Source organism: Gopherus evgoodei, chromosome 13 (assembly GCF_007399415.2).
Source record: "Gopherus evgoodei ecotype Sinaloan lineage chromosome 13, rGopEvg1_v1.p, whole genome shotgun sequence".
NCBI classification, from domain to species: Eukaryota; Metazoa; Chordata; order Testudines; family Testudinidae; genus Gopherus; species Gopherus evgoodei.
The window spans coordinates 6,864,183-6,889,816 of record NC_044334.1 but is presented as its reverse complement, the minus strand read 5'-3'; the positions used below and the strand labels follow the sequence as shown (position 1 = coordinate 6,889,816).

The 25,634-nt window shown below is 40.7% G+C and overlaps 2 protein-coding genes across 7 annotated transcripts in view; one reads left to right on the top strand and one right to left on the bottom strand.

Moving 5' to 3' along the window:
* RHOF (ras homolog family member F, filopodia associated) overlaps nt 1-20,892 on the bottom strand; it is a 43,640-nt gene extending 22,748 nt beyond the window's left edge. The window contains exons 1-7 of one of the 5 annotated variants that reach the window (XR_004002953.1): nt 19,559-20,214; nt 18,597-18,650; nt 11,447-11,658; nt 10,670-10,732; nt 6,884-7,005; nt 4,817-4,876; nt 714-1,763 (exon numbers count right to left, since the gene is read on the bottom strand). The gene's annotated coding sequence lies outside the window, so the exon portion shown is untranslated. The other 4 variants (XR_004002954.1, XR_004002952.1, XR_004002955.1 and 1 more) reach the window with 4 other exon arrangements.
* Nucleotides 20,893-21,395: 503 nt separating this feature from the next.
* The window catches only part of SETD1B (SET domain containing 1B, histone lysine methyltransferase), a 68,893-nt gene continuing 64,654 nt past the window's right edge, over nt 21,396-25,634 (top strand). For both annotated transcript variants that reach the window (XR_004002950.1, XM_030582574.1), the window contains exons 1-4: nt 21,396-21,633; nt 21,824-21,978; nt 22,402-22,500; nt 22,956-23,226. Coding sequence is in view for 1 of the 2 variants with exons in the window: in XM_030582574.1 (XP_030438434.1) it covers nt 21,561-21,633; nt 21,824-21,978; nt 22,402-22,500; nt 22,956-23,226 (598 nt within the window). In the remaining variant the exon portion in view is untranslated. The remainder of the gene's footprint in view (nt 21,634-21,823; nt 21,979-22,401; nt 22,501-22,955; nt 23,227-25,634) is intronic.

Genomic DNA, 25,634 nt, shown 5'->3' with positions numbered 1-25,634 from the left:
TCGAGCCGCCTGCGCCGGCCCCGGCTCCGCGCCCTGGAGGTGCCCCACACACCGCACAGCCGGATCCCGCCCCCGCCCCGAGGCGGCGCCATTGCCCGTAGACCCGCTCCCGCCTCACGGCGCGTAGGCAGCCTTCAATGCGGACACTGAGACACCCCACGCACAGGGGCCGCGTGGGCACTGAGACACCCCAGCCCCCCCCCGAGCCTCCTACACCCAGGGGCCTATGGAACTGAGACCCCCCCTACACCCAGCGGCCCTAGGGCACTGAGACCCCCCCTACACCCAGGGGCCCTAGGGCACTGAGACACCCCCGCCCCCCCAGCCTCCTACACCCAGGGGCCTATGGAACTGAGACCCCCCCCCCTACACCCAGCGGCCCTAGGGCACTGAGACCCCCCCTCCCCTACACGCACGGGGGCTTCCTTGGCACTGAGACCCCTTTGCACACACAGGAGGGTGCGTTAAGACAGCCCCTCCCCCGCGCACGGACTTCTATTTGGAAACCTTCATGCAGACCCCTCACACTGCACTGAGATCAGCTCCATTTATATAGGAACGTCCAGTGCACGACAGCCTTGTACATAGATACTGCTTACACCCAGCAGCCCCTGGTGAATTGACAAGCCCCCTGTCATATCCATCCCTTTACAGGAGCTCCACTGCGCTGTTCCTAAGCCCTGCCCTCCCCCTAACTGTTCTGGCATCCTCACCTCTTCTCAAGAGCATTTCCTTGGCCTTTAAACATGTATTTTATTTGTTTAAAGTCTCTGGCAGCTGCAGGAAACACTTGTTCGAGAAGCAACATGGTTTTTACTCTCTCCAGAAATAAAAGCAGCCAAAAATATTTATATCTGACACACCTCTTCAGGATGCGATATCACAGGTGAAAAGAATAGCTGTTAGGACAATGAAGGTAACATACTGATTTGTCAAGTTCATCCTTGATGAAATTCCAGATTACTTCAGTATTTCACCAGAGATTCATGTGGCTCACTTTATTAATTTCTAATGCATCTATCACCATGGTACTTAGGTGCCCTAGTCTTAAATTAAGAAACATCAACTGTGTTCAAAGTTATTGGTACAATACTAACCTTACTGTCATCAAATTTAGCTCTAATATTGTGTTTATTTCAGTTACATAGACCAAACCCTGTTAACGTTTATGCACAGACTTAATTATACACACATAAGTAGCATCTGTTTAAAGGTAAGAACCAAAGGGATAAGATGATAAATATGGCCCTGATCTTGCATTTCACTGGAGTTACTCTGCATTTACAATGTAGTAATTGAGATCAAAATTGAGCCCCATTCTCTGTAGGGACTAAGTCCTATACCTAGCATAGATGAACCACTTGCTCCCTGGAGTGAAGTGTCTCAACTCTTCTCCCATTTACTATGCAAATCTAAATTCCTTGGGAAATTTTGCTCACCCCTAAAACTTTCTGAAATATTACCTGTGTAAGGGGTAACAATCCACCAACAGAACTGTTGAGTTTATCATTCCCCAATTTTACTTTTTTTTTTTTTTTAAATTACAGTTCACATGGGGTCTGACATTTCTTCTTGCATAGTTGTGTCACTAGATGGCCTTCGAGACTGCATGCAAAAACCACTTTCACTACCAGTGAATTATCTCATGCCCTTGGAGTCAGTGATGTTTCAAGGAAGACATCGGTTCATATACAGAGAACTGAACAGGGAAAAGGAGGTGATATTACAGTGGTGGTGGGGCCATATAAGTACCCAGGTAGGAGCTGTAAAATCAAAATTTAAAAAGACAATGAGCATCTGAGTTCACTCCTATATGATGTTAACATTTTATTTTTGAGAAAACATAACATGAACATTTAGAGTATATAGATCTGTCAAAAGAGAATACAAAACCTTATGAACATTCCAGACCTAAACATGCTCTTAAAGTCTGATCCTGCAAGATGGTAAGGGGCTCAACTTGTATGGACTTCAGTTGAAGGAACTCAGCACTGCCCAGGAACAGCTCAGCACTTTGCTAGATCAGGCCTTTATACCCATCTCAAAAATCAACAGATATAACCCATAAATATGCTGCTTCATGTCCCTTGAATGAATTACTGTAATTCATAGAGTTGTAATTCAATAACTCATTCAAGGTAGGATTTGTTTGATTGTTTACAAAAACCACATCTAAACTTCTTATATTTTGTTTTAGGGGAAGCATTTTAGATTCAGGACTCAATATAATACAAGTGAGCAATTTAGTCTACTCTAAACTTGATAGATATAGTATTTTAAATAGTCAACCTGACATTTGAAAAATGTAACTCTTAAATATTTTGGTTACACTCATTATTTTAAATTAATGTTTGCAAAATGTTTTGCACATAAAGTAGTATATAAATGCTAAGTATTTTTTCTAGTTGTGATAAATGCACACACTTGTATTATGAGTCTGATCCTGAGTGGAAGTTTTTCCACTGACTTCAGTGGAAGCAGGGCCTAGCCCTTTATTAACAAACTGCAAATATGATTTTTAAAACCTGTGTTTATCCCATTTATTTATTTATTGCAGATATAACAAGTCTACCACCAGTACCTTACAGCTCAACTCTTATCCACTACATACTGTGAAGCACTAACCCTATAAACACATGCAGAGACTCGGAAAAACAAGAATCTGCTGATCAGTGGTATGTAAAATGTTTTGTCTATATTGCATTTTTGTTACCACTAATATCGGTTACCAAATTAAATGTACACTCCTCACCACTTTATCAATTGATACGCGGTTTATGTTTGCCACAAGATACAAATGAAACAGACTGTACATTAAATTGGGGTCCTGTTTACACTAGAAGCAAAATGATGATAGGTATAGCCATGTTTAAAAATTAATATTAGAAGAGGGGTTCTTTAACAAAGGTGGAGAAGGATTTTTTGCCTGATGGTGTCATAAAACCATGCTGTAGTGTATTTAGTGGAGGGGAACTGTCTATTGTGATTTGGTGACAGTTATCAGGAGGAAAAGAGAAAACAGTGTCCACACTTCCACAAAAACCATGCTGGAACCCTATCATTTTAAAATGTTTTATCTACTTTACAAACTGAAGTTAAAGTCAAACAGTTAAGCAGGTATTACTACACAGCAATCCACCTGAATTATTGTCTTTTTCTTGGAAAGAAAAATCAGCATTTTTTTTAGGTAGATAATGTGACATGAAAACAGTGGAAGAAGAGAGAAATTTTGTGTATTACCATTCTAAGTGGGAAGGGGATGCTGGGATTGCACTTAAAAATTCTGTTGTAATTAATATAAAAAGGCAATAAGGAATAGATTTTTGCTTTAAACAGATATTTGGTTCTTTGAATTGGGATATAGAGCCTTTCACTTATGGGTTGCCAGTTCAAATCTAGCCCAGACTGGTAGCTACTGAGAGTCATTATATAATCTTGGGTACACAATGAAAGATGTTTAGTGGTCTTAGAGCAGTATTCAGTGATTGCTGCCCTCATCACAATTGGCACTAATTGACAGTTTCAGCAGAGGACAGGGATTGATGGGGCATAAAGACTGAACTCCTCTGCCCCTAGATGTAGTGAAAGCACATCATGTTAAGGTTGAGGCAAATGATTAGGACCCCATGGGGAAGTTTGTAATGCCAGTGCCAAGGACATTGCTTTACAGTAGATCAATAAGAGAACTCAGTGGTCAGGAGCTGTCAATCCCATACTTTTCAGCAGTACTGAAGTCACTAAAAAAATTAAAATACATCAACAAAAAACCTACCAGTTATTAGTATTAAGTTTCGAAAAATAAAAAGCTACACATGACTGCAGTTTTTTTAATTCAAAATTTGCAGGTTTGATTTGTCAGACTGCATTTTGCTGTTGTATGAAAGACCTTGTGCTTTCATACAACAGCAAAATGCAGTCTGACAAAGACCTTGTGCTTTCATACACTGAGCTGGCAGAGTCTGCCTAAATTCAGAGGGTAAATACACTCAAATGGCATGGACTGATGTTAATAAAAGTGATTTAAAAATCAGATCAGCAAACAGGAAACTGATTTACATAACTGAATTTAATCTTGTTTTGCATTTGTACTTTTAATTTTTCTAAAGAATAAACCTCTTTCATTGGTTGGTATAATAATTAAAACACATTTGATTGCCTATGCACCAAATTTGGTGTGTTTTTTTGTTTGTTTTTTGCACTAGCAAGGACAGCACTATATCTTTACATATATACTTAATTAATTATGTTGCTTAATATACATTTATTCAGAGTTTTAATTTTTATTTTATATTAGAGAATGGTGAATGATTCATTTCTTATTAGATTTTTTTTTACTTGCTATTTGTATCAAGCTGCATTTGAACAGAAATAGAAATTTGCTTAAAATATACAAAAATGACATTTTAAAAATGTTTTTATTAAACAAACAACAAGGAGTCCTGTAGCACCTTACAGGCTAACAGATGTATTGGAGCATAAGCTTTCATGGGTGAATTCACACTTTGTCAGACGCATCTATTTATTAAATAAAACTTCCTTAAATGTGCTGGATTATAACAAGAAAAAGTAAGTTTATCAAAACATGTTTAATAAATCAGTTTTAAATGCAAAACACAATGGAAGAATGAACAGTAAATAGTGAACTGATGGATCGTTTCCTGTCACCATGGATATGTACCTAAAGATCCAGACAGGTGCCTAGTGAGATTTGCAGGAGTTTAGGTGCTTAACTCTCTCTCCACCTGCTAGTTAAACTGAAAACAAAAAGTAATTAAGGCAAAATCTTTTCTGTGCAACAGAAACTGAAATAACTTACATTTGGAAAAATGTAAATAGCAGCATTCTCTCCATTGTAAAGACTGAAAGTAATATATATCTATATCCAGAGAGAGACAGACAGATTTAATTAGATGCATGATATTGTGACGTATTTATAAAGCTTGAGTTGATCTCAAAAGTTAAAGATGTTTAGCCCTAATTCTGTATATAAATTTAAAAAGTAACATCCTTTAATTCATTAAAATTCAAAAGATGGGTCATTGATGCAGCATATTTTTTAAATTTTATTTTAATAGTTTACATAAATTTAGCTCTTAACATAGGTTGTCAATTTCAAATTGAATTTAAGCATGTTTATATTTAAAAATAAAAATACACTTAAATAAAAACAAATTTAAATAAAATCTGATTAAAAACATTTATTTGTATCCACTTTACTCTGAAGGCCCAGGAGGAGAATTTAGGTTGGAATTAACATGAGCAATCTGTAAATCCCACCCTGCAGCACTTGAAATTCATCTTATAATTGTTGCAGGTATCAAGCCAAGGCAGAGGAAACTGGAAGCATTCTATCCCAGAAATTAGATGCCAAATAGTCTTTTTTTTTTATATTCAGGCACAACTCTTTAATAATATAATTAAAATATGTTTTAGAGCATGGTGTGTGATATATATCACACACAGGAACATATAATTCCCATACATGTCAATACCCTGTGATGTGATGCAGTCAGGCATAGCCCTGTCTTAAGTGCAGAGCTTCACTGAAATCTGATAGTTCAACAGTAATGAAATCTGGTGCTAAAAAGGTAAACAGAAACTTAGTAAACAGTCAAAACTCTTTTCAACCAGTCCTGAGGCAGAATTTTCTTCTTCTGTGTAACAATATGCTAAAAAATGTATATTTTGATTCATATAATCTTCAAATTAAAAAAAAAAAATCTGATCCTGTAAATAGCTCAACTTGTTTTTAATTTGAATTGCTAATTTAATCCTGAAGCTCCTGCCTCAGGACTACAATTTTCACTTTACAGATTTTTGCATTGTCTTAAAAAAAAAATCTAATCATGGAATATATTAATATCGTGCTACACTGCTGACTCAGTAATTGAGCAACACTTAAGAACTTAACAGTTTCTTAATATTTCCCTCAAATCCTATACTTCCAGGGAAATGACAAGTTGATATGCTTTCTGCCAATGAGTGGCAAAGCAAACTAGTTTCTGTATTACCACACAGAATGTTCTCTCATCAAGGTAGGCTATATTTTCACATTAATTTTAGCGAGGAAGCCTGTTTAGGAAAGATAATAGTGTATTATATTTAACATCTTTCCCACATGCCATTCAGGAAGTGTGAGCTAGTGTTCAGAGTGAGGGAGCCGAAGTTTGGATACTGAATTCATTTCCCTGCTCTACTGTTATTATTTGTATGACCATAGCGCCCAGGAGCCCTTGTCATGGACCAGGACTTCACTGTTCAAGGTGCTGTAAAAACACAGAACAGAGAGACAGTCCCAGTCCCAAACAGTTTACAATCTAAATATAACATAAGAGACCACAGATGCATATAGGGGGAATATAAGTAAAACAGTGAGACAGTATTGGTCAGCATGGTAGGCTGTGGTCTCTGCACAGGAGCAGCGTCAATTTTTTTTTTTGTCAGCATCACCACCACTCTATGGCCCTGTCTACACTACAAATATTTTCCCAAGATAGTTATACCAACCAGTATAGCTAAACTAGCAAAAACCACCTAGGCTGTCTCTACGCTAAGCACTTACTGATTTTGGAATATCAGAATGCTATTCCAGCAAAGCATTCCTAGTGTGGATGCAGCTATAATGGGGAAACTCTGCTTTGTACTGGTATAGTAAAGCCACCCACTACAAATGAAGTTAGCTATACCAGTAAAAGTGCAGATTTGTATAAACTAGGCCTATAGGAATTTGGTTAAGTCATTTAACTTTTGTGCTACCTGTAAAGTGCATACAAAAATAGGTCAATGGGATACTATGTATTGTAATGTTTGTAAAGCAGTTCAAGCTCCACCCATGAAAGGCACTATGTCAGTGCAAAGCACTATCAGTACAAGTTATTGTTACCTCTTTTTCTCCCAAGTGGTTAGCTAATTTCCAGAGTCCTGCAGGTTGTTTCAGTTAGGAGAAGAAACTGACGACGGAGACAGGTTTTGGGGTTTTTGTTTCTTTGTTTTTGGTATGCAGTCCTGTTTATTTACAAAGAATGGTCAAAGTCTTGTTTCCCTCAGCACAGTAGGAATCAAACAGGAGAGAGTTTCTTTGCTCACAGTTCCAAGCCTCTTTCAACCATCGCTCAGCCAAAAAGTTCTCTAAGTTTTGTCTCAGGGCCATGCTCCTCAAGCTCGTTCTGCCTTCTCTATGGCCACGTCCAGACTAGGAATTAAAATCGATTTTAGATACGCAACTTCAGCTACGAGAATAACGTAGCTGAAGTCGAATTTCTAAAATCGAGGTACTCACCAGTCTGGACGGCGCTGCATCGATGTCCGCGGCTCTCCGTGTCGATTCCGGAACTCCGTTCGGATTGATGGAGTTCCGGAATCGATGTAAGCGTGCTCGGGGATCGATACACCGCGTCCAGACGAGACGCGATATATCAATCCCCGAGCAATCGATTTTAACCCGCCGATGCCGCGGGTTAGTCTGGACGAGGGCTAAGTCTGTTTTTGTGTTGTCTCTTTCTGCTTCTCTCACAACCAGCTTAATCAGTCACTGCCCTACCCTCTGCCTTTGCTATATCAGTCCACAGGGAAACCTCTTGGGCCACATTGTTCAGCTTTTACTGAAGCCCTCCCTTGAGCCTATGGTTTGGGTAGTACTCCATGTAGACTCTCTCCTCGGGACCTACACTATAGCACTCCCAGCTATCTTCGAGACACCACTGACTTCCTGACGAAACTACAATCCTTTGGTGATCTTCCAGAAAACACCATCCTAGCCACTATGGATGTAGCAGCTCTCTACACCAACATTCCACACAAAACTGGCCTACAAGCCATCAGGATTAGCATCCCTGATACCACCACGGCAAACCTGGTGGCTGAACTTTGACTTTGTCCTCACAACTATTTCAGACTTGGGGACAATATATATCTTCAAGTCAGCAGCACTGCTATGGGTACCCGCATGGCCCCACAGTATGCCAACATTTTTATGGCTGACTTAGAACGCCGCTTCCTCAGCTCTTGTCCCCTTATGCCCCTACTCTACTTGCGCTACACTGATGACATCTTCATCACCTGGACCCATGGGAAGGAGACCCTTGAGGAATTCCACCAAGATTTCAACAAATTTCCACCCTACCATCAACCTCAGCCTGGACCAGTCCACACGAGAGGTCCATTTCCTAAACAGTATACCACCCTATACCGGAAACCTACTGACTGCTATACTTACCTACATGCCTTCAGTTTTCATCCAGACCACATCACATGATCCATTGTCTACAGCCAAGCTCTAAGATACAACTGCATTTGCTCTGATCCCTCAGACAGAGATAAACAGCTACAGAATCTCTATCAAGCATTCTTAAAATGGCAATACCCACCCGGTGAAGTGAAAAAACAGACTGACAGAGCCAGAAGGGTACCGAGAAGTCACAAGACAGGCCCAACAAAGGAAATAACAGAATCCCATTAGCCGTCACCTACAGCCCCCAACTAAAATCTCTCCAGCGCATCATCAAGGATCTACAACCTATCCTGAAGGACAGTCCCTCACTCTCATAGACCTTGAGAGACAGGCCAGTCCTTGTCTACAGACAGCCTCCCAACCTGAAGCAAATACTCACCAGCAACTACACATCACACAACAAAAACACCAACCCAGGAACCAAACCCTGCTATAAACCCTGGTGCCAACTCTGTCCACATATCTATTCAAGGGACAGCATCAGCCACACCATCTGGGGCTCGTTCATCTGCACATCTGCCAATGTGATATATGCCATCATGTGCCAGCAATGCCCTTCTACCATGTACGTTGGCCAAACCCAACAGTTTCTATGCAAAAGAATAAATACACACAAATCTGACATCAGGAATCATAACATTCAAAAACCAGTAGGAGAACACTTCAGTCTCTCTGGTCACTCCATAACAGACCTAAAAGTGGCAATTCTTCAACAACAAAAAACAACAAAAATAGGCTTCAACGTGAAGCTGCATAACTGGAATTAATTTGCAAACTGGATACCATCAGATTAGGCCTGAATAATGACGGAGTGGTTGGGTCATTACAAAACCTAAATTTAATTTCCCCGATACTAATTTCTCCCTACTTTTACTCACACCTTCCTGTCAACTATCTGTAACTGGCTACTCTCTTACCACTTCAAAGGAGATTTTTCCTCCCTTGGTATCCTGCTGTTAATTTATTTATCTTGTTAGACTGACCTCACACTTGGTAAAGTAACCCCCCATCCTTCATGTATTTATACCTGCTCCTGTATTTTTCACTTTGTGCATCTGATGAAGTGGATTTAGCCCACAAAAGCTTATGCCCAAATACAGTTGTTAGTCTCTAAGGTGCCACGAGGACTCCTCATTGGTGGTTGTTTTTTTGTTTGCTTGTTTTGGTTCCATAAAGGAGCTCAATTGCTTTTTTACATTTATCCAGAATGAAAGGTGGCTGTTACATGCATCAGTTTAAATAATGTTTAGCCCAAACCAGAACATTATTAAATTGTTACTTGGCCAAATAGGAAATACACTGTCCAATTCTTTTCAGCAGAAAGAGCTGCTAAAACAATTTTCTAGAATATTAAGTAATGTGGAAAAAGGAAATTTCAATGAGAAAATACTCGTTTCCATGTCTTGGAAACAGAGTTCCTGTTTAATCTGGCTCAAAGTGGCTCATGCACTAACCCAGTACAAAACGCTTAGGCAAACTATGCATATAAACCATCCAAATGCTACCATAATGTTCAAAGGGCTAAAAAAGGGAAAACTGGACAACAGTCTGTGGCAGAAAAATGGAACTGACAGCCAAACTAGAAGCACAACTCAGCAAAAAAGGGCAGGGAACGTTCAGCAACTCTTATGTAGATGGGACAGATCTGGTTCATAAACCACAGATTGTCTTCTACCTAGAAAGCAGCTATTCATAGAGAAGGCATACTGTTCCTCTTCAGGTTATTTTCTCTGGTATCCCTTAAATCAGGGGTATCAATCATGTGGGCCAGAATATCTATGTGGCTGACATGACTTTCCAAATCTCAGCGTTGAGTGAATTAGCACTGGTGAAAGGTGTGGTGCTCACAGCCCTAGAACCTGAAGAGCACTGTCCACCGAGAAGGCACACTGTAGGCAGCAGCTGTGGAAGCTTCTCCTCCTTTCACGCTCCCCCAGAATATGTCCCTCAACCCTGCCCTGGAGGCGTTGAACAGAGGAGAGTACAAGCTACCTCTCCATTAGGGATGTAAATATCAGTTAAAAAGGTTAACCAATTAAAATTATATCCTTTAACTGGTTAACCAAGGTTGCTCCGGTCGGCCTGGCACAGCTGGGGTCCCTCTGGCTGGCAGGCACAAGGCAGCTGGGGCTCAGGTTGCTCCAGCTGGTGTGGGGCCGCCAAGGTTAATGGTTAAGGTCGTTTAATGGTAAGCCTAATGCTTACCAGTTAACCATTTACATCCCTACTCTCCATTCAGTCCTTACTTCTCTGCCAACAAATGCCAGCCATGGTTTTTTTTCCTATGATGTGAACAACTACACACTAGGAGATGGGCTCAAATCATCAGCTTATTTAATATGGATAACTGAACAGCTGTCGAATAGGAATAATTTTGGGGCACTACAGACTGATTCCCCCAGTCCTTTGTGGCACCAGCCCCCTCCTGTAGTCCAATACCTGGTCCTTGAGAGCATCTCTCTCAGGAGGCTGGTTTACAGAGCCCTCTCAGGAGAAAGAGACCTGGAATAGGAGGAGCACAGGCAATACTGCATGCAGATACATTTGCCCCATCTCAAAATATATATACTGGAATTGGAAGAGGTTCAGAAAAAGGGAACAAACATTATTAGGGGTATGGAACGGCTGCTGTACGAGGAGAGATTAATAAGACTGGGACTTTTCATCGTGGAAAAGAGACAACTAAGGGGGGATGTGATAGAGGTCTATAAAATCATGACTGGTGTGGAGAAGGTAAATAAGGAAGGGTTATTTACTCCTCATAACACAGTAACTAGGGGTCATCAAATGAAATTAATAGGCAGCAGTTTCAAAGACAAACAAAAGCAAGTGATTTCCCACCCGCCCACCCACACAACACAGTCAACCTGTGGAACTCCTTGCCAGAGAATTTATGAAGGCCAAGACTACAACAGACTTCAAAAAAGAACTAGGTAAGTTCATGGAGGATAGATCCATCAATGACTCTTAGTCAGGATGGCCAGGGATGGTGTCCCTAACCTCTGTTTGCCAGAAGCGGAGAATGGGCAACAGGGGATGGATCACTTGATGATTCCCTGTTCTGTTCATTCCCTCTGGGGCACCTGGCATTGGCCACTGTGAGAAGACATGATACTGGGCTAGATGGACATTTGGTCTGACCCAGTATGGCCGTTCTTATGCAATACTTTCCCTGTTCCAGGAACCTCATCCCACCCCAATAGCGGCTAGTCTTACCTCAGCATATTATTGATCAGTTGAGAGAGAGGAGTCACAGAAAAGGAAGGACTTCACCGGCAAGGAAGGTGTTGGGAAGTAAAGTGAGCTCTGCTCATCATCACCGACTCCTCTCAGAGGGAGTGGAGAAAATGAGCAGGCCGCAGCTCTCTGGAGGTGTGGAGAGAGCTTACTCGAGTTCGGGGATTAGAGCTGTCTTGCAATCTGGAAGTCTGAAAGGGTTAAAAATAAAAACAAATTTTTGGAAATAGGCTTGGGTCAAAAATACACTGCTCATGTTTTCATGCTGCTTATGCTTCTTAATGGATCAAAGGGAACTGATGTTTCTTGCACTGAACAGCTTATTGGTAGCTAAGGTAAAGAAGAATCTGCAGCTGCTTAGCAACTGTAAGCTGCTGTGCTATGCAGCAGAATAGGGCTATAGTGGACCAGCCAATATTAGGCAGTACACATATCCAAGCCAGTTCTACTGAAAAACCCTGGCTTAATAAACCAGCTGGAGCACTCAAACAGCCGTGTCCAAAAAAAATCCAAACTGGGATACCATCAGTAACAGCGATAACAAAGGGGAGAAAGAACTCAGCTTGATTTCATATCATAAGTGGAGCTTGCAATGCAGTAGTTAGAAAAAAAAAAAAACAACTGTTTCACTTATAAGCTGAACAAATTTGAAAGTCATCACAAGAGGAAAAAAAAAGAGAACAGCTCACAACTTTTTTTTAAAAATAACTCTAACAGCATTTTCCATCAGCCAGTTATTATCACATGCTCTGCATTCACACTTGTTAAAACAGCTCAAGTTCAATAGTGTCTCTAGACAGTCTGAGTGATTGAAGTCTCAATACACAAGTATTTTGATCCATATATGTTTGTAGTTTACCACTCACAGTGTATGCTTTCATTTGCTATCTATAACAACACAACCTCAATGAATGCCAAAATTCATAACTACTGAAGTAATTTCTGTTTAAAATTTGACAGTTTTAGGCCAGGAAGCATTAAGCTAAAATTTTGAAATGATGTAATGACTTCTAAGTATTGATCAGTTTCAAGCTTGGTTGATTTATAACAACTTTTTAAAGTTTCAAAGTACTTTCAGAATTACCTGCTGTAAATACATTTCACTTCAGCAGTAGCTCTATTTAAATTGTGAATGAAATGAGATGCAGAAGCTAGTGTATGACAGGAATTGAATTTGCTTTGTTATTCTTTTATAGCTCAAAAATTATTATATTTTTAAAGCATTCAAAAACTGTCTTGATGTGCTGCTCCTGCTTAGTATTACAAAAAGTATAATGAATAACCAATATATTGAGGTTACAAAAATCGTGTGCATCAAATGTCATATGGATTTTTTCTGATGACAGATGTGTTCTTTCCATCATATGTGATTAGCTATGGACACGGATCTTCTTATATCAAGACCGTGAAAACAATACAACAGATAAAGGTTCCAAGTCTCATGCTAGATCAGTGGTTCTCAACCTTTTTGGGCTCAGGACCCATTTGCAAATGTTCATGCCTGTTGCAACCCAGCAAATAGACTAGAGGGGTGGAGGCCCTGGGGTGGTTTCAGTCAGATCCTATCCCTGGAGGGGGCTGAATCCTGCCTGCCCAGCACTCACCCCACAATGGGAGCTCCTGCAGCTCTTGTGCTGTGGGGCTTGCTGGGCTTGGCTCTCCACTCCAGGTGTTTCAACCTCCGTGGTTGCAGCACCACTCAGGTTTGGCCCCGGCTCCCTGACTGGACCAGATCTGTGAGAGTGGAATTATGACCTGGCTCATGGGGTTCCAGTGCCACTCATTCAAATTTGGCCCACCCAGACTCTCATCCTCGTGACAGCTGGCCAAACCTGAGCGGTGCTAGGACCTCAGAGGGTGCAGTGCCTGGAAGAGGGAGGCAATCCCCGTCAGCCCCATCGGACAGGAGTCACAGAAGTTGCCAAGACAATCCTTTGAAACATTCTAATAATAATAATAATTTTTTTTTAATTGGAGATATACCCATCTCCTAGAACTGGAAGGGACCTTGAAAGGTCATCAAGTCCAGCCCCCTGCCTTCACTAGCGGGACCAAGTACTGATTTTTGCCCCAGATCCCTAAGTGGCCCTCTCAAGGATTGAACTCACAACCCTGGATTCAGCAGGCCAACGCTCAAACCACTGTGCTATCCCTCTCCATTCTGGTGACCCAATTTTGGATCCTGACCCATGGGTTGAGAAACCCTGTGCTAGATCATATGTATATTCCCAGTGAGTATACTGCAGGGTAGGACAGAGGTAAAAGGCAGCCCTATCTAGAGATGGCATGAGAAATTACAGACATCTTTTCTGCCCCACTCTGGCAGAGGTTAAAAATTGTATGGCACAAAAAAAACAAAGGAAAACCATCTTCCTTGGTCAACATTCCCATTCTTACTATTTTAGGTTCTAGTGTAAATTATATAATGTTTTGATGAAATTACAAGTTTGGTCGATAAAGGTAACAGTGTTGATGTAATAGACTTCTGTAAGGCATTTGACTTGACTCCGTACAACATTTTGATTAAGAAACTAGAACGATATAAAATCAACATGAATTCAAAACTGTCTGATAGATCTCAAAATGTAAATTGTTAACTGGAAATCACCAATAAGTGGGAATGTTCCTAGTGGGATCCTGCAGGGACCGGTTCCTCACCCTATGTTATTAAATATTTGTTTATCAATGACCTGGAAGAAAATATAAAATGGTTACGGACAAAGTATGCAGATGACAAAGAATGGAGTAGTGGGTAAATAATGCAGAGGACAGGTCATTGATAGAGTGATCTGGATTGCTTGGTAAACTGGGCTCAAGCAAACAATATTTTTAATATAGCCAAGTGTATGTCTTTACGTTTGGCCATAATAAAACATCTGGGAACAAAAAATCCAGGCCATGCCTCCAAGATGGAGATTCTGAGACGCAGTAACTCAAAGAACTTGGCAGCATTGTGGATAATCTGAATATGAGCTTGCAGTGCAATGCTGTGGTCAAAAGGAGCTAATGTGATCCATGGATTCATAAACATGGGAATATTAAGTAGGAGTAGAGAAGTCATATTACCTTCGTATTTGGCACTGCTGACACTGTTACTGGAATACTGTGAGCAATTCATGTGTGTATATTTCAAGAAGGAGGTTGAAAAATTGGAGAAGATTCAGAGAAGAGCCATGAGACTGATTAAAGGATTGGTAATCATGCCTTATAGCGAGACACTTAAGGAGCTCAATCCATTTAGGTGATCAGAAGAAGGTTAAGGGGTAATGTGATCATAGTCTAGAAGTATCTACAAACAGAAGTTTGATAACATAGGGCTATTACATTGTTTTTAAATGAGGGTAATTAATCACTGAAACAATTTAACAAGGAGTATGATGGCTTCTCCACGCCAGAAAGGTTAAAACCAAGACTTGATATTTTTCTAAAAGATATACTCTAGTTCAACCACAGCTATTGGACCTGATGCAGTCATTAACTGCAGGAAGTCCTACAGACTGTGTAATGCAGGAAGTCAAACTAGATGATCACAATGATACCATCTGTCCTTCTATTAATCTAGTGTCCAAAGCCGCATGAGAGTAGCTACACATGCCTGCACAGACACTGCACTACTATATTAGTTTCTAAATTCACTATTGTAAAAAAAAGGTACAGGACCCTCAACATAAAAGAGCTGTGAAACTGAATATTGTCAAAATTAATGGTCTACCAGGGTAGCTACAAAAATTATTATTATATATATCTGCTTCTATAGCGTCTCTCATCCTAGAGTGTGTCAGATATAACACTTTGTCACAGAAATGCAGCCACCACTTGGATGACTGGCACAGAGCATGCTGCTCAATAATGAAGCAGTGGGATACATTGGGCAAGAACAAATCCTGTTCCTATGAGATGGAGCATTATTGAATCATTAGGGAGCACATAAGAGCAGAAATTTCAGGACTAAAACTGAGTCAGTCTAACACAAAGAAAGTCTCGGTTGATCTTTCTGGCATTTAAAATGCAGCGATAGCCCAGTGTTTCAGACCTAATGCTTGGTCACTAAGCCATCCATTCTACAGTTATAGCTGCTCTCAGATTCTGTCAACTTTTAGACTACATTTAAAACACTATTTAACAACCTTACAAAAGCAAGGAAATTCCTAGTTCAGACATGACGTGATTTTCAAGGGTGCTAGGTAGCCTCTTATTCATCAAGAGCTGCAGGTGCTCAGCACTTCTGAGAAATAGGCCACTAATCTCTGCCTCAACCCACTTTATGGTACTTACTGCAGCACATTTGGGCCCAGGTTTTCAGTGCTCCATCACACTGGCTTTCACTTGCACATATGTGCAACTCTCTACACATACTTTTCTAACCCTAACACTTGCTAGGGCAATTCATCGATTGTAAGATTCCATTGCCTGAGGACACAGGTGATGGTTTTGCATTCTGCAAAGTGGTTAATTGCACACAAAGGAATTAGCACTGGAAAAGTAACTACACAGATGTGTGCTTGGACAGATTGTGTGAACACACACAAAAGTAGGGCCTTGATACATAAGATCACCCACTATTTGGAAACCATAATCACAGTTGGGTATAACCAGTTAAGTGAAGAACAGAACTTCAGTATTAAACCATTTTGGAGGGATGAGGGGAGAAAGAGGTGATAATTTGAGTTTTAACATTTGTTAAAATATTGAACACATAGTTTAACATGCATTTAAAAATAAAAAAAACAAGCACCAGAAAGTTGAGAGATGTTGCTTAAAATTAACTGACCACTTCCTCATTCATCACTTATATGTTCAGCTTGCACAATATAGTGCAAGACCTAGAACTGTTTTACTATAGTAAAAAATAATCTGCAGCACTGTTTTGATTTGGATGCTATTTGATTTTCACTATCTTTCAGTAAATTAAAATGGGTTTGACTTCTAGTTTAATAAAAAATAGTCAAGGAACATCTTAACAAGGATTTATGGTAAAGAAAAACTATAGTTTATGCAAATATCTTTACTTTTTATCATTTAAAGTAATCAGAACTACAGGCACAAGCAAGAGCCATGCACATGAATGTGACTTCATGGGTTAGGGCGCTCAGTGAGTTCTACATGTTGCTAACAGAGATATTTTACTGAATACAAATATGCACTTCACTTTCTGAAATTAGCTCAGATAGTTTCCTGTTTCACTATACAAAGGACAAGAATGCTCGAGTGCATAATGGCTCCAAAGAGATTCTAGAAAAGCAGGGGAAGAGGGGAAAAAAAAAAAAAAGTAATGTGTTTGAACCACTGCATCCCAATTAGAGAGGAGAGGTGGCTGGTTAAAAGGCAGGGGAGCCAGTTTTCTAATTTTAATAGTAAGTCTTGTATTTTAGAGGCATTTTCATGTGGGAATTTATGTTTGTGTATCCCATATAGACACATGCATACAGGTTCATTGCTTGTTCTAGTATAACAGCTTGATTCAGGTTGTGGAAGGATTATGGATGAAAATATAGTCAACTGTTAAGAGTAAAATAAACCCTTATATTTATGGTGAAAAAGATGAAAATGCAATGATTTATTTGCACAACCCTACCCTCCCGTAACCCTCTCATCACATACCAAACCAAAGCTTTTACAAAAAACAAGAAAATAACTAACTTTACACACAAACTGGTACAGTGAACCCTGCACTATACATCCCACCTCCAAGAGGCAAGCATTTGTCTTAAGTAGCCACTTACTGTGAATCTTTATGGGAGGGAAAAAGGTATGATTTTCTTCTACCCTTAAGAAAAGGCCACCTCTACAACTGGGTTTGCTGGCCCTTTGGATGGTTGATTAAGGCAGGCTGCACTATCTGATCTAATTTTAGTGTGGAGTAGAGTGAACAACTCCCCAAAGAGCAAAATGAGCATTTTATAAACTCCGAAACAACCATAATACCCTCATACTTAGATTTTCCTACATCTAGCTATTTAATCTGACAAATTTTGCATTTCAAAACCACCCAGAATGGATTTAACTGAATTGAAAACGGACATGTTAATTCTCCTTGTGAGTGAACCTCCTACACTAGTTTCAGTCGTGCCCTAGATTTTTTTTTTCTAGAAATACAGAATATGAGCTGGCCTCTGGCCTTGATCCTTTCTGTAAGGAGATATAAATGGATCAATGGACTAACATGACCCTCCATTTACTAAACGTTGAGCCTGACAATAGGGAAGAAGTGAGGGAGAGAGGCCTCTCAAACTCCTTTTGGAAAGGCAAGGATCCCCCTGCACGTACACAGAGTGGTGCAGAGACCATAAGTAATACAATGGCCGCAGGATCTACAATGAACAGACAGATCCCTGCAGTCAGCAGAGAGGCAGGGGCAGCCAGCAACCTGATCTGGCACAGGCCATGCACTCTGCTGTCAGCTGCTCCTCCCTCCCATCTCAATGTTGGACCCACCCTGTTTGTGGGCCGAAGAGGACAGAGGAAGCTTAGCAACATGCAGTGAAACCTACTTTGAAAAAGAATGCGCTAAGAGCTAGGGGACGGTTTAAAAGACTGAACTAAAGATCACACGGCTTGTCTCGATCTCTACACAGCTCTACACGTTTCTAGCAGCATAAACCCATTACATTCATCTGAACGCCAGACAGCGAGCCCGTCGTCCGATCTGTTTAAAGCAGACACCACCATCTAGAGCGCTAAGGGTGCCTCATGCCATTTCCTGGCCATTTGGCTAATTCCGCATTGCACTCGCTTTTCGAATGCCTGTGCTGCGCTAGGCTACGGTAATTTTTGTTTTTTAAAGTTTTTTAAAAAGTGACCTGGAGGATCTTCATAGCAACAATCGTGTTATTTATAGCCATGAGGGCTTTGCCTGCATTACTCGATACTGCTTTGTCTTCCCCAAGCTAGTGTCCTGTTTCTTTAAGAGAGCTGCCAGCCTAGCCCTGGCCTCCCCTCCTCTCTCCCTCCCCCGCTCGGTCCCCCTAGCCCCCCTGGGAGTGCCTAGCAGAACAGCAGGCAATAGCTGGAGCTCTGCCAGGATCTCCGATTACAAGCCCCTGCTCGCTTCCTTCTGCTGCTGCAAAGTGCTTTCACGAAATGGCAACCATTTTTTTCCCTGAGCCTTAAAAACAAACCCCCCTCTTACTTCTCTTCTTCACTTTCCACGAGCCTCACAAAGGGGGGGCGGCCAGTCATCTCCCTGCAATGATCGGAAATAGAAACAACGCTAGACACTGGGAGACACAGACGTGCTGCTGCCCCCCAACCTGACAAGACTACAGCATTACAAAGAAGAAGCCATTACGAGCCACTACCCCACCCCCTCTCACAAACAATATGGAGTACAACCTGGAGCTGCATGCTGAAATGCCAGACAGCCTCCCGGTTTTTCTCGTGGCACTGGGCTGCAAAGGCATTACACGCTTGGTGCATTAGCAGATTTTAAAATAAAAATCAGCTGGGAGTTAGTTGCATGGGCTCAGTAGCTGCATGAAAGCACAGAACTGCTGTGAACATCAACTGCGTCACTTCTTCCCGACTGTAACAATCCAGGCTGCAAAGTCTCCCTCCTTTGGAGGCAGCCTCCCTCACTGTGGATCTATTTTCAGACCGTTTCGAAGGTAGCTGCCTCTCCTGGGGAAGGATTTTGCAGCGCATTTTAGTGAGACCTTTACAGGCTCGTGGTCACCGTTCTGAAAACAGTCCCTCTTTGTTTTTCGCGAGCCAGATTCTTCAGTAATTAGATGGATAAACACGTAAGGGGGTTCCCTTTGGTCTATTCGTCTTCTAAAAGCCTCCTTCATAATCTTTCTGTTTGGAGCTGGGGGGGGTGGGGGTGGAACAATTTAACAGCCATGTAATGCCAGCATGGATCCGCAGTCTCCCTCCACAAAAAGCAGAGCTGCTAACAAGCGTTGTGTGGAGAAAAAAAGAAAACACCCTCTGAAAAATATATATTAATATAGTCTGTATATGTATCGGTGACACAAGAACAAGATAGCTACCGTTTTACAGACGATCATTAGGCTCTCTCTGTCCAGGACAATAACATTTGTCGAACAGGCCTGGGCTATCTGTTTCTCTGCAAGGGCAAAAGGGTTTACTTACCCGCTCACCACTGATGAATGCAGTTCTGAAGGTGAAGTTGTGTTGTTTAGCTTTTTAAAAAACAGATTTATAAATATAGAGCTATATAATCTGTATCCCCACTTCTCTGGTACATTTGCAAGCCAAAACGTATCTTGTTAAGACATTTAGAGATCTTTATCTGGCAATGGTGTAGCATCAAAAAGCTATAGAAAATGTTGTCCAGTTATGGTAACTGACAGTATCCTTAGAACTCGAGGCTTAAATCTAGGTTCCTGTGACAGATTTACTCTACATTAAAAGAACAGCCACTGGCTCTCCAGACTACACAAACTCAAAAATGTTCCCCCCAAATATTTTAGTCTGTACATGTTAGTGTGAATACACCTGGTTAACATTTACTGTATGTAAACATTTTAAAAACATCTCTCGCCAGATATTTTGCTTTATAACTAAAATATTTTAAAAGCATAAAATTGTTTTAGCTAAAACAGACAAAAAAACATAAGACATGCAAATGAAGGCTCAGAAATAAGGACAACTCCAGTAACATTAACATGAAAACTACACTTTAGTAAGGACAGAATGGATTGGGTACTTACAATGTAAAAGAAAAAAAAGTTTATCATATTAAATTTTTATGCCAGAATTCACTATTCCTAAGTCTATATTTAAAACGTTACCTTATAAGCACCAAAGGAGTTAATAAAAATGGCCAGGAATTAAGTGTTTAATACAGGAACTTTTTTTTAAAATTTATTGTTCAGTCATAATATAGTTCTAAAGCTTAAAAAACCCAAACAAAAATATGTATTTACTTATTTTTGAATTCAAAATTGTTACTGCTGACATAAGGGTGTGCCATGACCTAGTTACACAAGACAAAGATGGATTCCAAATCATAAGGAAAAATCCAAATCTTTTTTATCTTCCTTCTTCATTGAGTCCTTTAAAATGTTGTCAGACATTAATACAACACTGAGAAGTCCTGAAATGGATGGTGTGGATTCAAATAAAGTATCCCCTTTTGGAACAAAGGAAAACCCAGTTGGCCATTTAATTCCATTGCAGAAAAATGGCTGCCTGATCTGTTGGCCTCTCCTTAGCTGTCTGGTGAAGGATGTTTTTAGATCAGCGTCTAATAACTCAAGCCAAATGGAAGCTGCGCGCTGATTGGCTGCGGGCTCCTGGTGCCTTTAACCAGCCAATTACCTAACCACGGCCAAATTACAAACCAAAAGCACAAGATGAGCTAAAACAACATGAAGCCCAAAGCCAGGCGAGACGCTCCTCGCCCAGGAAAAGAGGCAAAACGAGAGATCCCCGGCTGCCTTCCACCGCTCAAACAAAATGGAAGCTCCACGCTGATTGGCTGTTGCAACCCCAGGACCTTTAATAAGCAAAACTGCTACGTTCTCCCCCTTGTTCCCGTCCTGTGCAATGGACACATTGTAACAAGGCGGCTCGCGAGCCAGCGGGGCTCGGTGTGGCTGCGGGGCAACACTGTAGCAGGGCAGCAGACACCCAGCTATTCGCCCCGTGCCCGGGGCTGCTCCCCGGAGGTCCCTGCGAGGCTCAATGAGTGCCCCCAAACTTCTCCCACCTCTGTCCATCTTGTTTAGAAACAGTTTGCGCTAAGGTAAACGCAGCCCGCAGATTCCAAGGAATTGCCTGCATGCAATTAACCCGGGGGAAAATCCCCTCCCGAGGCCGGCTCGGCTCGGGAAAATGCCTGGCCCTTTATTTCGGGTGGGGAGGTGCCACGGCTCGGCGAGGCTGGGGGCTTCGCGGCGCGCTGCAGCTGCTGTGAATGTGCCTTCGGTTGAGGGCGGTTAGCCATTAGCCGAGCTCCATAGTGGTGTATTGTGGGATGCCTGAGAAGCAGGCAGAAAGCACACACACAATATGTGTTGGCTCGCAAAAAAAGGAGGCAGGAGCCTTTCAAAAGCAATGTAATGTAACCAGCCCAATGTGAAAAGGAGCTCGCCTTTCGCTGCAAGGAGACGATCGGCCACCTCACACAATGTCTTTCAAGGAGATCAAGGCAGGGGAAAAAGCCAAGCACCCAGAAGATCATGGCAAAAAGCAGAGTTCAAGTGAGATTGGGTCTTTTTTCCCCCCTTTCTGTCTCTTGTCTCACGGGGGTGGAGGGGTTGTCTAAGAATTCCCCCATTTTAGAGTCTTCCCGTGTGTGTATTTCCCCCCAGCTTTGATGTGTTTAATGAGCGATTCCTAAAATGGGATCTTTATTACGTTTTTTAAAAACTTTATGTTTTTCCCCCCCAGGTTGGATCAACGGAATGGAGAACAGCACACAAGCCAGCACTTCTGTCGAGAAAAGAAATCACCACTGGAGAAGTTACAAATTGATTATTGACCCAGCTCTGAAAAAAGGGCAGCATAAACTCTATCGTTATGATGGGCAAAATTTTAGCATGCCTGTAAGTGTTTTGTTTTTTAAATAAATTATATACCCCCCCACAAACCCCTACCTCGCCCGCCCCAGCAGTCCTTCTGTAGGGGACGTGTGGTGGGGGAAAGGGATTTTTTAATGCTGTAATAATTCATGTTGTAACAAATGTTGGAGGGTGAGGGGAGGAAAAGGCACGAAAGTTACTGCCACCTGACACAATGTATTCAACTGTCAGGATCCCAAGAAGGAGCTAAAACCTGGAGCTTTATTATTCTGTGTTTCCAATCTGTCTATTTCCCAGCAGTATTGCAATTTGACACTTGTGTATATGTGCTTTTCTCTCCCCCCCGAGACTTCCCCTGCTTCCTTGTGATATGTTCCCCCCCCCCCCGAAATTTCTAGCAATATTATTGATGTTTTTTGTGTGTTCTATTCCCCCCCCCCCCCGTAGAACTCGGGAATTGCTCCGGTGGATTGTGTCAGAGATCCCAGGATAGGAAGAATATGGACCAAAACCAAGGAGTTGGAGCTTTCTGTTCCCAAATTCAAGGTACCCCTCCTACCCTTTAGGTTTAGTTTGGATTCTTGTTATCTGTCAACTGAGCTTGAGTTTGAAATAATGTAATGGGCCATTTAAATGGCAGAGTCTTATTAATATTATCTGGCAAACCGTTTAACAATAATCCTATTCCGTAAAAAAATCAATACATCTGTCTGATGGGATCAGTTTACCTGTTTCGAGTTACAGCTCTGATTCTTGATATAGCTGCTGAAAATATGTTTTTAAGATGAAACAGTAACCTTTTCCATATGACTTTCTGAGAGTGTACAGGCTGGATTTCTCTTCAGACTGGTGTGACATTGTTTGTAGACAGTTACTTTCCCCAGAGTTCTAAGGAGACTAACTCTGTCTGTCTGTTCCAAATAATTTGATTTTCTGCTGTCAGTCTCCCTCCTGGTTTTTAATTATTTTGTATTTAATTTTGTGTTTGTATAAATCTCCAGATTGATGAGTTTTACGTGGGGCCAGTGCCTCCCAAGCAGGTAACCTTTGCCAAGTTGAATGACAACATCCGCGAAAACTTTCTGACTGACATGTGCAAGAAATATGGTGAAGTGGAAGAAGTAGAGATTCTCTACAACCCCAAGAATAAGAAGCACTTGGGCATTGCCAAAGTGATCTTTGCCACGGTGAAGGGTGCCAGGGAAGCCGTCCAGCACCTGCACAACACATCAGTCATGGGCAACATCATCCACGTGGAACTGGATACAAAAGGTGGGAAGCAGGTTTTAGCTCCATGGTCTGGCTAGTTGAAACCCCTGCATCCCCTCTCCCCTCTTAAAGTGAGATGCTTTTCCAGACTGGAGCGACTTGATGATTAAAAATACTAATGAATGTTGCTCCTTCCCCCTCTGTCTGTCTCTCCTTTCCTCTGGGCCATTGGAAGTCACGTGGAGCTGAATGTGTTGTCTGTTGCTAGGAGACAGTCCTGTAATTTACAAAATGCTGCCATCCTGTCCATTTCATTCACTCACATTGACACCCGGTTTGGCAAACTCTGCCCTTGCCATCGCCCTCATCCCTTTTTTCAAAATCTCTTTACAAATGCCTTGATCTAAACTGGTGACCGTTTTCAGAGGCTTAGAAATACACTTTGAAATATGGTTGTAAAGTTTTTTCCTGTCTTAAAAACTACTATATTAAAAGGAAAAAAAACCGCAAAACAGTGAACTGCAGCAGGATCCTATTTTTCTTAAATCCTGGCGTTTCACTGGTACTCAGCAACAAACCCAAGTCTGGCAGTAAAAAGTGTACAGCACTTGACACTGTATGAGAGTGAGCGAGTGTGTGTGTGTGTGTCTCTTCTCTCTCACTCTTAAAGGGACAGTAACAGTTTTAATCCTCAGCGTGACTGAGCCACAATGCTACTACTACAGGAATTAACAGTGCAGTAACTATTCAAGTACTGAAAATATTAAAATTCTGCTTATTATTGTTATTTTATGTGTGTTGTTTTTCCCCAAGCATGCTAGTGAAGGACCTTTCTAAACATCTGGCTAAAAGCTAGTGCTGTGAAGTACGCAAAACGTTACAGGCATTTATTTGTAATTTTTATTATTATTATTATTATTATTATTATTTATTATCACTTGCATTGTAAGCATGATGATTTGAGTTTGAAGCACGTGTGTTAAACTGTTTTTCTTTAAGAAAGAGGAAGAGCCCATGAACACCTTTCTCTCAAAGAAAGAAAGTGCTGTGTTTGCTCAGTTAACCATACAAAGTATAAAAAAAAAAAAAGTTTCAACAACTTTCAAGTGCAGTGTTTACATAACATTGGGTATGTAACACACATTATGTGAGTATAATGGAATAATTTTTGACATTACTGCCTAAATATTAAAAGAACACGCAGAAAAGTTTTTTAAATCATTTGCCATTATAAATAAACCGTGACTGTGAAATGCATATGCTTTGATTTTGGGATTTAATATTTTTAGCACTAATTCATCTTAAATTGATATATACCCTGTTAATTTGAGGAAGATTAACATATACATTGAAACTGGAGCAAAAGCCACTCTCAGTTTTAATGATGGGAATTAAAGTGGATTCACAGGGGGTGAAAGTAGGTATTAAGAGACTTTTTGAGCAAGCTGATTGGAGAGTTTTCCTCTGTTTTTTGATGATTTTATATTTAACTTTTGTAATCCTAGAACAGGTGGTCGTTTAAGAGCTAGGAAAGTTAACTGCATGTTAAGAAGTTCGTGGTTTTGCATATTTTAATCACTTTGGTGAAAACATTAAGACGTTAATTTTAAATTGCACTTTCCTTTTTACATATAACTCATAAACTCTCTCTATGCCTCTAATTTTAACTTTTTTAAAACTTGTGGGTACTTTGGTTCTTTTAAAAGATGCAATAATACCAGCAATGCTTTGTGGTATGGCAAGATCAGTTAAAATATAATGCTAAAAATAGCAGTTGCAGCTTATGACATCTTTGGCTACGCAGTCTATAATTTTTATTTTACATATCCATTTATTCGCAATATTCAGCTTTTCAAGAAGGTCGTAAAATGTACTTTTATAAAAATTCAATATTGGATTCCAAATTTTAGTAAAATAAATAAATATAAAAAGGTGTGCAAGAAGTGTTTTATCTGTGTATTTAATGATCATGTAGTCAGAGCACAGGATTAGGAATTTGGAATTCATGAGTTCAGTTCCCAGTTCTGAGATAGACTTCCTTTGTAGCTTAAGACAATTCAGTTAATTTATCTTCTTCCATTTCTCCATCTGTAGAATGGATATAAGAGTTAATTACCTCATTACCTCTATGAGGGTAATTCAAAGCTTGGTGAAAATGAAAATATAAATACTAAGTATTTATTGTTTTACCAAAGGAAAAGGGGAAGGAGGAAGCTAAGGTATATGTGCTATTTAAAAACACTAATTTTAAACTTGCTTCTAGTTTACAACATTGATGGCAGGTGCTATAATTTCATATGAATTCAATATTTCAAATGCTCTGGGCCAGATCTCCAGCTGCAAATTGTCATAGCTGCATGGACTTTAACTGGGCGATGACAGTTTACACAAGCTGAAAATCTGGCCCAATGTTTATATATGTGAAGCAATGTTGTAAAACCAAACATTATTGGAGACTGATAGACAGTATT